The sequence below is a fragment of the Lytechinus variegatus genome, chromosome 3 (genome assembly GCF_018143015.1).
Source record: "Lytechinus variegatus isolate NC3 chromosome 3, Lvar_3.0, whole genome shotgun sequence".
NCBI classification, from domain to species: domain Eukaryota; kingdom Metazoa; phylum Echinodermata; class Echinoidea; order Temnopleuroida; family Toxopneustidae; genus Lytechinus; species Lytechinus variegatus.
Window position 1 is genome coordinate 58,671,290 of NC_054742.1, and position 12,415 is coordinate 58,683,704.

General features: G+C 35.8%; 1 protein-coding gene across 1 annotated transcript in view; it reads left to right on the forward strand.

Annotated features, from left to right (window-relative positions):
• Window positions 1–12,415, forward strand: part of LOC121411490 (glycine receptor subunit alpha-1-like) — a 46,598-nt gene that overhangs the window by 21,068 nt on the left and 13,115 nt on the right. The window contains exons 3-4 of the mRNA XM_041604256.1: window positions 5,539–5,606; window positions 8,117–8,334. Coding sequence (XP_041460190.1) covers window positions 5,539–5,606; window positions 8,117–8,334 — 286 coding nt within the window. The remainder of the gene's footprint in view (window positions 1–5,538; window positions 5,607–8,116; window positions 8,335–12,415) is intronic.

Genomic DNA, 12,415 nt, shown 5'->3' on the forward strand with positions numbered 1-12,415 from the left:
TGGCGTACCGTTACTTCTCAGAAAAATCTACCAGAACAAGAGCTGAACTTTCATCATTCACCAACTTCTAAAAATAGCTTGAATGACATGCAGATTCTAGGAAATATTACATTCAGCTATCCTCAAACAATTGAGACTGACCTCAGTCTGTGACACTGAGCCTAATATTTTGTTTTTGTGAATGCTGCCATTTGCCATATATAAGGCGTCATGTCCGTTACGCGAATTGTCATGTCCGTTTTATGAAAATGAGAAGTGGTAAGGGAAAATGATTGCTACACTTGGTAGGGGGTTTAATTCTAACATAGAATCTGAATCTGCAGTACCTTTAGACAAATTTCCTGTAATTTGTGAAAACTTTAAGTGAAAAACGTAACGGACATGACACTGATAATGGTAAAGAAATCACACAAATCTGAAGACAGATTTTTCTAAAATTGATGAAGGGCATAAAATTTAACGATTATTTTCTGTTGATTTAAACATTAATCAACTATTCAGAAGTTAAAAGAGACCTCTGGGACCTTGTTTGCTTTTAGTAGAGACAGGAAAGATGAATTGTTTAAAAATAGACACATTTTTACGTTTTGCAATTTACTATTCTATTTTTTTGATGATGGAAAAAACTACAAAATTTTATCAATATTGCAATTTTTCTATTGGAAATTGAGACTTTATAGATTACTTTTTAAGAAAATTTGACTGCTTAAGTGAAATCTGAAACTTCATTTTTTCTCTAAAGTGAACATTTTCCATGGAATTGCCCATATATATCTCTCACACACATTCAAACACGCGCCCTTACAACCCCACACTGTTTTTTAAAATATGTTTTTTTTTGTGTGTGTGAAATGTAAAATAATTCAATTTTTCGAATGTTTAATTTAATAAAATACCTCCTTATCAAATCATTACAAGATTCACTGATGGCGACTACATAAATTCAAGATTGAATGAAACCTTATTGTAGAAAGGAAACTTGCAATGATTTAATGAAACAAAAGCAATAGAAATAACTAGTGTGAAAAATCGTTTGTTCTCTCATTTACTGTGGACACCTCGTCAGTGTGACTGTTCATAACGTGGTCACGTGGTCGACTATTATATACGTGAATATGTGATGCACACTGTTAAAATACTCAAATTTAACAGTGTGATGCTGATTTCACCTTGTGTTCCACACTGTGAACACAGTGTGGCACATACTGTGGGCCACTGTGCTCTTGGCAGTATGCACTGTAAAAGAAATGAAGTGCTGATTTAGCACTTACAGTGCTTGTATAGTGCCTGCATTACGAGTGCTTATTTTCTAGTTCAAATTTAAATTAGATAATCAGCACTCGTAGTGCAGTCACCATACAGGCACTGTGCTAAATTAGCACTTCATTTTTTACAGTGTGGAAGGTCTATTCATTTTATTAATTTTTATTCTAATGTACCTTTTGTGGACTTGGCCTTTATAAGTCTCGCTTCCTAATTTTTTTATTTACCCAAGATGTTTAAGGATTTACCATGTTTGATTTTTATATATACATGTGAGCGATGACATACATATCAACAAAAGTAACACAACTTTCACAGCATTGCAATGCATGTACAGTATTTTACTGTGCTGCTTGGTCGGCAGTTGCTTATGGTGAAGGTTATTTCCCAGTGTGACGCTTGTCATCAGTCCCTTATCACTCAGTAAATGATTTGATGACTTGTTTATAGGTGCTGTATATCAATTGTCAGCGACGGCGGTACCCTTACATACCGAGACGTTCACGTGTAGGCCTACTCTAATCCGTGGTCTAATTATTATACCATCATCACCTGGCAAGTTCAACTTCAAAAGGCACCAAGTCCATGCATTTCCAGGATAATCGTTAAGTGTGTGCGTGCGTCCATGCTGAATGGGGTGGGTGTGTTCGGATTGGGGTGGGTGAGGGTGTGTGTGTATGGTTAGCGCATGTGTGTATGGATCTGGGGGTCTATGTATGGGTATGCAAAAGTGAAGAATTAATACATGCATGCACATTGCATCGGTAGCTACATCACCTAAACATTTTCGGGCTGTTGCGGAAAACATTTGTCCTTAATATACCAATAATGCTAACAACCGGAGTAATCTCACTCAACAATTAATCAAAATCAATATTTCAGTCAATAGATGGCGGGTCTTTGTCGAAAATGATATGGTTGAACCGGAAAAGCAGTTTCGTCCAGTGTTTCGAGTCGGACCCAACGAAAATTCGCAAATGTGTCGTTTGCCCAGAGTCAAGGATTTAACTGGTGTTTTGATTCACCAATTATCGACAATCACTACTTTATTCTTTCCATGACGATCATTTGACAATACATTTTATCTGTCCTTGATTGCTCCGGATGTAGCGGTGCAAAAACCAAAAACTTCCTATTGAGAGAGAAAGAGAGCCGGGGGGGGGGGCAGGATAAATAAATATTTCATGCATTAAACAATTTTAATCATTTCTTTTAGTTCTTGGATGATGTAATTTGAATGAAAAGGGGGAGCCCTTTTCATTTTCTTATTCACTACATGAGAAAAATCACAGTGGCGACCCCCTGCCCCTTGTTGGGGCGCCCTCTCTGTGCACTGTGGATGATTGTCGACCGGCAAGTCAATAAGCTAAATGTGGCTTACTTTATCGAGAGAAGGAAGATGAAACTATCTAGGAAATGATAAAAATCACAACAACATAAGGTGGATCGAGGAATTGCATGTACTTTTGAGAATTCTATGTACTTTTGTTTTCTTGAGATTATGCAAATCAAAACGTGATGCCGCCCACCAACCACATTGTCTGTGAGACTGTTTCCAACTTCTTAGTAATGTCACAGTCACACCGGCCGATCGACTCCAGACCGACCAACTTTTTAACGCTATTAACAATGACAGACCATCGGCTTGAGTTGGGCCCAATGGTGTATATCTGTAACATACGAATGTACAAAAAAAAACAGTAGCAGGCTCAAATAGGAGCACCCCCTGAAACTAAGATGATAATAAAACATGATAGAATAATCTGGCCGTGATAGTAAATCGTAAACATTAGTTGGGGACCTAATACCAACATTTTGTTCATATTGGTTTCATTTTCAAAATGCTGTTTGCTGAATTCATTTCCTTGTGATCGTTTTCATTTTTTTAGATACCAATGTAGATACTTGAATTTAGACAGGAATAAATCATGCTCTTGGTTTCCAGGAGTTTTTTTTAAACAAGAGTTTCCATTACACCTCAAAAGGAAAGTAAATCAAAGAAAGATATATTTGGGTGTACTTTTCATACTCATGATGCAATTTTATGCACATTAATTGTTCAATTAATCTGAATAGTAAACAAACGTGTCATATTACGGGGTTTCTACCTAGTGAGGAATTTCGATTCAGATAATGAACTAAATTGATAGTAAAACTGATAAGTAAGGTATCAAATCTGCTCATGGCGTAAGCCAAGTTTTTATTTCCTGAAACTGATGTGGGCAAAACATTATTGTATACGAACATGACTATTACCATTTAAACGGGGTTTTTTTTATAAATATGATGCTAGTTTGGACGGAAATCATACCGATGTCCTCATGATCAGCGATAAATGAAGTCAAATTTTAAAGTGCAGATTGATAATATCGACTATAGAATCGTGTTAATATTGACCAAAAAGTGTAAAATAGAGATACATGCTCTTTGGCAATTTCGCAGGATTTACATCCCAACAGAAAGGTCCCGGTTTTAATTGAGGTCAACAACTGAAGTTGTGTTTGTTGTGTGTGCATGTGTGTTGTATCTATAGGGTGCGGATAAGTGTGTGCTTGTGCGTGCTATTGTGAGAGGGTATGTGGGTGAGTGAGAGAGAGGGAGGGTGAGTGGGTGTGTGAGAGAGAGTGTGTGTGTGTATTGTGTGCAGTGGATTATTGTTAGTGTTGGACAAAGAAGTCGAAGTAAAATTGAAATCATATTGATGTGAAGAATGAGGTTGCTCATTGATTTTCTATTTAGATATCATATTTTACTCCTACAGCACACAATTATGCCCTTTTATATTTTAACATGTATGCTCTTCATACTGTGTTCTGTAACGTACGATCACACTGACAGGCAAACCTTATTCTAATTTCTTTTCTCTAATGCATTCAGGGTTAAATTTATGTATGTAGGCCTATATTCGCAAGCTCGAACTGAAAATCCATGTAATTTATGTTGGATGATATAGGATTACTCACGAATTTGTTTGGTCGTTTGAAGAATCAGCTTATGAGCCTATCTCGGCAATCACAATATATTTATTACGGGTATATATGGTTAGAAAATAGCGATGCCTATATGCTTTTAAGTTGAGACATATAGGCTAAATAAATCAATAGATTGCACTTGAACGGGCAATGGAAGTACCCCGTTTCAATATTGTTAATGGATCGAAAAGGAAATGGCCTCTGCCTAATTTTCGTCTTTAAATGTGATTTATCAACTTTGAAGATATGACCTTCTGTCCTGCTTTCTTTAACCAAGGAGCTTCTTGCTTTAACCAGTGGAAATAGGCTTTTCCTTAGGGAACTTTTTTCTCTTATTCAGTCATGATCTTAAACAGCTCAATTCGATCAGCTGAACGTTTATGGCGGAAAATTGCGTCACGCTAAATTTCTCTCCTCTGATCGGGGTAGTTAAGTACTATCGTTATCTACCAAACGAGTTTTATCAACCTAAGCCCAATTTGATTTTTCGAATATTGATACATGAACTTTGGCAACAGTCGTTTTCCACACTTTTATTTTTTTTCCCTCTCAGCCCCGCTGATATTCGTTACCTTCTCATGTAGCAACGTATCTTCATTTTATTATACCTTTTTTTAAGTTACTTATTAACAATCAAGTAACATTAGAAGACATTGGTGTAAGTATATATTAAGTGTTCTATAGATCATTCAATAGAGCATTCAATATTTGACAACCTCGAAATTTTTAAATAATCGGGGATTAAGTGAATTATGTCGGTGAAATAAAAAAAAAATAAATAAAATTTAAAACAATCGAATTAAATTTAGACGATTTATATCTTTGAAGTAGTACTATATGCACGACGTATGATGAACAGTTCGTATTTTCTACTTTCCAATTATGCTGTCCTTCTTGTTGAAGCAGAGGACAGTTTCACGTCCGATCCGGGACGCTTCTTCAGCTCTTCTGAACTGTCCTCTGCTTCAACAAGTTATGAATAGATTTATTTTTTCCATCGATATTTGACTTCCTGGATGAATCAAAACATACATCAGTTTATGCTGTCCTTCCATCAAATTTAATTCTCCACCTGAATCACGCTTACAAACATTTTCCCTCATCCGTCATTAATTGTTAGTTTGAAAACTAAACATTGAATTAAATTTTCAAAAGACTTATCCATTGATGTCTTCAAATTATTTACATTAAAATACATTACACGTGTTTAAGGAGAAGGGGCAGATATCACCAAAAAAATATTCGTAATTGATTTGGTAATGAATTCATTTCAATAATTGATATGTTTGTGCAATGCATGCAGGTGCTCCGATAGAGGTACGAGTTGGTCTGTACATTGAGAGCTTGGGTGCAATCAAAGAAAGCACGATGGTACGTAAGTATACTGTGAAGAAAATCTTATTAATACTTTCACTGATATAACTGATATGTATTCATATCACAGTAGATAATTTAGTGCGCTCTCACTTGTTGTCGGCCTGTCGCGTGTAAAATGATAAAGCACCCTGTGTCCCTGTCAAAGAATACGTAGTCAGCGTATTTTCTGGCGAAAAGTATTTGAAAATAAAATTAGATGTTTTCAAGTACGCCTGAATCCTTTAACAAAAACTGAACCTCGGCCAACTTATCATTCTCACATACGATTATGAATATTTGTTTTAAGAATACTTTGTCAGCTTATAAGCCATATTACCACTTTAGCGTAATATTACTAAAGTATCATAAAAAAAAATACTGATTTTATTTTACTCATGTTGTATTCAGCTCATTTCATATAAAACTTATTTCATTTAATTTCATAGATTTCTTCATTTTCGTAAATATAAATTCATACATAATTATGTTTACAGAAAAGGCGTAGGTCCCTCGGAGTAAGAGCCTGAGGTGGGATACGCTTGTAAATATATATTTATATATATAAACATACATCCAATAGTGTTCATTTGGATGAAACACACCCAAGAAGAAAATCCGCGCAGATAGTCTATTCGTTACAAAAAAATAATTTACTAAATACCCGGGGCAATGGTAATAGTGTAAGGGATGAAATTATGAGAGTATTTCCGGTCACAAAGGGCAGTGGTATGTGGTACAAGATTGCATCCTAACAGTTTTCTGAAATATGAAATTAATTAATTCCGTCATAGCTGCCATGTATGAAGATTTCCAGGGTCTTATCTAATGCTGGTCGATATTTTACTTCAAATTTGGTCGATCATCACCAGCAAAAATATCGACGATAACACGATATTGTATAGCCGAGTCTGAAAAATCATTATACGCGTTCGGAAATGAAAACATTAAATGCTTTCGTCATTGCTTGTTCATGAAAAGCGAGGCATTTGGGTACCAACTTTAGAAGCTCTGAGTTGGTTTTAAAACAAATACAGGGCAGCGGTTTTGGTCAATAGATATTAATTAATTTTTCATAATTTTGTCATATTGTGTTACCGCGATATATCAGCATAATCATAAAACCGTTATCGAAAAATAAATATTTTTCCTTGTCCCATTCCTTATCATTTCGATGATATCAAAATATCGCCCTTACAAGGTTTCATCAGCTGAAGATATTTACTCCCGCCTTTTCTTTCAACATCCATTAATAATCAAAGACAGCGAGCTAGAAATGACAGCGCTTAGGGCAAGCAATTATTGGTATTGCTGATCCTTACTGGATTTATAAGAGGACCAAGAAAACATCGGAAGATATCCGTGTTTATATCAGCATGCCTCAATCCCTGTGCTGATGGGCTTATATAGTTGGATCCCGATTATGTTACAGTAATATAGCTCAATATTGATGGAACGATGATGTCTATTATTTATGAATACATGCACTCTAAAAATGAAATGTTAAATCAGCATTTGAAAGTGTTTTTTAAGTGACAATGATAAGTGTTTTATTTCACCTTGTATTAAGCATTAGAGCATAAACCATTCAGGTAAATACAACAATTAGAAAAGGATCTCACTCCTCCAATTTTTCAAAATGTTGATTTTGATAGTTCATTTTCTTGGTGTGTGATTGATTCATCTTATGCAACGACAAATATGATGATTAAAACATTTTCTTGTCTCTCATACCGAACAAATGTGAACAATTTCTAATTTGATGAGAGTGATAAATTTATTGCTTTACTTGTTCACGACAAATTCATAATTGATCTTACAAAATTACAACATGGCGTAAATGAAATTTCGTCGGCTGGTACACAGTTTGATCAGCCAAACCTTATCTCTTAGAAAATAGGGTTCTTAGAGTTTTCTATGCTTGTCCCGTATTCGGAACATTTAAATGTTCCCTAAAAATTCAAATACAGCTAGGGTTACACCAAAACCGAATCAGCTGCGAATTCATCCGAATACACATAATCGGGTGGTTTCGGGAGTATTCTGTTCTGCCTCCGCGAAAGTGAGAAAATTCGGGAGGGATTGGGGAACATTCCAATCCACCGAAACCGTCCGAATCAGGCCGTATTCGGGCTGAATCCGTCCGAATTTACTCGGGAGAATTCGGTTTTGTTGTTACCCTAGCTTTACCTATTTTTATGAATTTATGTTTACGAAAAATGTAGAAATCGGTAAAATGGACAAAAATAAATGTTTATTTGAATTGAACTGAACAGCCAATGCCGAACCTATTCAGGGTTTTTTCTTCTTATTTAATGTTCTTGAACACATAAACCGTTTTCTCGAGGGTTCAAACGCGGGACAAAAGGGTTCCAATTCACACCTTTTTCTCTAAGAGTTGAACTGATCTTGGTGGAAAAATCGTAAATCTAATATTTGTCCAACTTTCATACAGCGTATGACAAATTATCCATTATACTGATAAAATACCTGCGCTTCTGAAACCTTATTTTATCTTTCTTTATCAGGACTTTCGTTTGACGATGTACTTCAGACAAAGGTGGGTTGACCCCCGCCTTGCCATCAACAAAACCCATGAACGAATATTAGTAGCCAATGAAGGAGACATCATCTGGTCGCCCGATCTTTACTTCCTCTACGAGAAAAGTGGCCATGCCCACGTCCTTACCGTTCCTAACATCGTGACGACTATCCAGCCAGACGGAACGATTTTCCGAAGCTCAAGGTTAGATCAAGGAGATTTTAAGACTAACATTATTCCCTTTTAACCAAATCGCAAGGAGAGCTATGTTAAACCTGGGTTACACCAAAACCGAATTCTCCCGAATAAATTAGGACTGATTCTGCCCGAATATGGCCTGATTCGAATAGATTCGTGGATTCGGAACCTATTCGTCTTTGGTTCGGGAGCTCCCCAAATCAAAGCGGGAGGATTCGGGAGTAATTTGTTCTGCCTCCCCGAATGCGAGAAAATTCGGGAGGGGTTCGGGAACATTCGAGGAGGGATTAAGCTTGTTTTGAAATGTTCAAAACCAGCTGAATACTCTCGGGGCCTACAAAATACTCCCGAATGTGACCACGACAAATTTCATTCGGGCCATATTCGAGATGTATTCGGATGGAATTCGGTTGGATTCTGGGAAGCATTTTGGCAGTTCTTGGAAGTCATTTATTGGCAATCGTGCTCGGATTCCGGACCTATTCCGGACCGATTGGTTCTGATTCGGTCCCAAATTGTTCGGGAGAATTCGGTTTCGGTGTGACCTAAGGTATGCGCTAGCGTATAGATGGGAAAGATATGCACGGGACCCTGGCCCCTCCAAAAGTTCCAATCCGAAGAAACACCAAAAAGGACAAAATCGAGAAAAGGAATATAAGGTGAAATGCAATACTAAAATTGCACTGATTGTGTTAAAATTTATGATTGAATCTAATGGTTTATTTCATTTCTTTATCAATTTCCAACATACAAAATCAGATGTACAGAAATCAATAAAACAATGGACTTACAGTTGTAAAGGGATACAAATAAAACAAAATATAACACTTGTAAATCCCTACATCATTATTTTCTCAAAGTGAAGAAGTGAACATTTTAAAAGTATGATTAATTGAGTGTACGCTAAAAAAAATTGAAAGCAAGAGACCAGCCAAGAAACTACACATATTAAAATTTGATCCCTAGAACACGATTATTGTAAACAAAAGAATCATTACATTGCAAACTTTCATAAGGAATGAAGGGAAAGTATATACAGCAAACGCGGAGATTGGATTTTAGAGAGGATAAATGCATCTATTTCGCTCGCTCGAGACATTTAAGAAGTTTTGTCCCATTCGCCCGGTTATGCCCCCCTCAAAACTTGGCTGATAACACACGTGCAAGTTAGGTCTGTGTTGTCACCAGATATATTTTGCAGATTGGGGGACAACAAAATTCGACCACTATGCAGAATTCGTGACTTATTATTTCCTCTGGGCCTTCAATATAAGAAGTAAATAAGGTTTCCTGGGAGTTCAGGCATATGCGAAACGAAATCGGCCAAAATTTCCGGAAATGTGGATAACAATGTGAAGCCTCTGTATTTTGGTTTAGTGTATTTTTTTTACCATATTCAGATTTAAACAATGTATAGTGTTCAAAATGAGGAATTGCAAATGCGATTTTAACATAATATAAATACTGAAAGAGACAAGGGGGTATCACACTATCCATTGATACACTAAAAAAAGACCACCCAATGCTTGGTAAAATGGGAACATGCATGTTTGTTGGGTAAAAAGATGCCAAATATTTTGTAAATTTTACGCAACGTTGCGTTGAAATTTACCCTTCAAACATGCATTTTGCCCAATACGGGGGAAAATAACCCGGCAAACATGCATGTTCCCAATATTGGGTAAATTTTTACTTTTAGTTTGCAATTGTCCCCCAAATAACCTGAATATACAATTGTATGGTATGGTATTTATTGTATCATGCATCGCAGTTACAAAGACAGAATTGCACATGGATATACAATATTAAAAATGTCTTAAAACAGTGTAATTATTTACATAATTAAAAAATACACATATATCACACACTGAATGCAATAAATAAATAAACACTATTAGTTTGTCACCAGTTATTGGAATTGTGCCAAAACTTGGATTTAAGAATGGTAGAATTCTACTTTTTTTTCACGAATTGAAACTGATATAATACGAGCAAGTTGAATTTCTGGGTAGATTTTAAAGCTCCGGTACTCATATTTTTCTGTTTTTAAACAAGATAATTTCCCCCTGTGAGACTGGCGGCATCAACCATTGGACATATTACAACTGCAACAATATTTATTTTGTGAGTGTGTCTTTAAGAAATGCATGGGCAGCTGATTGAATTGATTTCTTTTCTGTTTGTAATATGGTTGGATGAACAGTATTCACAGTGGTAATCTATACCGCCGTTCAGTGAAAAAAGGGAGTAAGTCCGTTTTACCTCCTTAAAATCAAGTTCGCCCCAAAAATAATTTGATTTGAATAATTACATGCACTCTAAAAATGAAATGTTAAATCAGCTTTTGTGAGGTTTGATGGGTGACATTCTCTAAATCTTGCATTTACCGCTTTAAAATATGGTTCTACCCAACACTTCAGTTGTTGAATTCAGCTTTATGCAAGGTTGGATATAACATTGAAAAGCTGTCACTCCTCCACCTTTCAAATGTTGATTTTTCAGAGTGTGACAAAAAATAAAACAAGCATTCTACTGAAAATTTCATCAAAATCGTATCTCAGATAAGAAAGTTATTACATTTTAAATCAAATCCCATCTAATAGACATTTGATATAGCGCCTTTTCATTTTGGTTACAAAGCACTGCACACAATTTCATGCACTTCTAGTGCTTGGTGATGCAAGCGGTGATTAAAAAATAAAAATAAAAGAGAGTCGTATGATCCCAAATACAAACTGATGAAGTAATAAGGATGCCTCGCCTAGTCGGGATTTCTTTTGTAGTGTGAAAAAAATAAAACAAGCATTCTACTGCAAATTTCGTCGAAATCGTATCTCAAATAAGAAAGATATTACATTTTAAATCCAATCCTATCCAATATATAGCGCCTTTCATTTCGGTTACAAAGCACTGCGCACACACACCTACTACATGTTAAGTGAACTTTCAATTAATTTCAGGCACTTCTTGTGTCTTGTGATGCAAGCGGTGATTTAAAAAATAAAAATAATAGGGGGGCGCATGATCCCAAATACAAACTGATGAAGTAATAAGGATGTCTCGCCAAGTCGGAATTTCTTTTAGAGTATGAAAAAATATATAACAAGCATTATACTGAAAATTTCATCAAAATCGTATCTCAGATAAGAAAGTTATTACATTTTAAATCCAATCCCATCCAATAGACATTTGATAAAGCGTTCTTTCATTTCGGTTACAAAGCACTACACACAATAATTTCAGGCACTTCTTGTGCTTGGTGATAGGTGATACATGCGATGATTTAAAAAATAAAACTAACAGAGTCGTATGATCCCAAATACAAACTAAACACAAATTAAGGATGTCTTGCCAAGTCGATTTTTTAGAGTGGGAAAAAAATATATAACAAGCATTCTACTGCAAATTTGGTCAAAATCTTATCTCAAATAAGAAAGATATAGACATTTGATATAGCGTTTTTTTTTTCATTTCGGTTACAAAGCACTGCACACACTTCTATAAAAGCAGTGGCGTAGCTAGGATTTTTTTCCTGGGGGGGCACTGGGGGGTCCTAGCTTTTTCAGGGGGGGCACCGGCCATTTTATCCGGTGTGTTTGTATGTGTCACAAGGGTGGATCCGACTTTCGCTAATAAGGGACGGGGCCCGAAATTATCTTCACCTATATTTTCCCCGATCAGTCATTTTTTTAGTTTTATTCTTATAAAACAACATAAACATGAAATAATCTCATAAGCCTCATAAAAAGTGCGAGCACGAAGCGCGAGCGATTTTTTTTTTTTTTTACTTTCATGTATTTTGTCCTGAAAATTTAATATTCTGGGCAATGTTATATGAGATCCTGAACAAGATTAGTATGTAACTAGATGGTTACTGCGAACGCCAAGCATGAGCAGAAATTTGTATTAATTATTCTAGCAATATCGAAAAGGGACCTGTTAAGGACTGCCTTCAGTTACCCACGAAGACGGTATATGTTTCAATAATGCGAGCGCGAATCGCGAGCAATTTTTTTTTTACATTCCAACCTAAAAAATGGTCATTCTAAGCACTTTTTGCATAAATAAATGGGATAGGTATGTAACA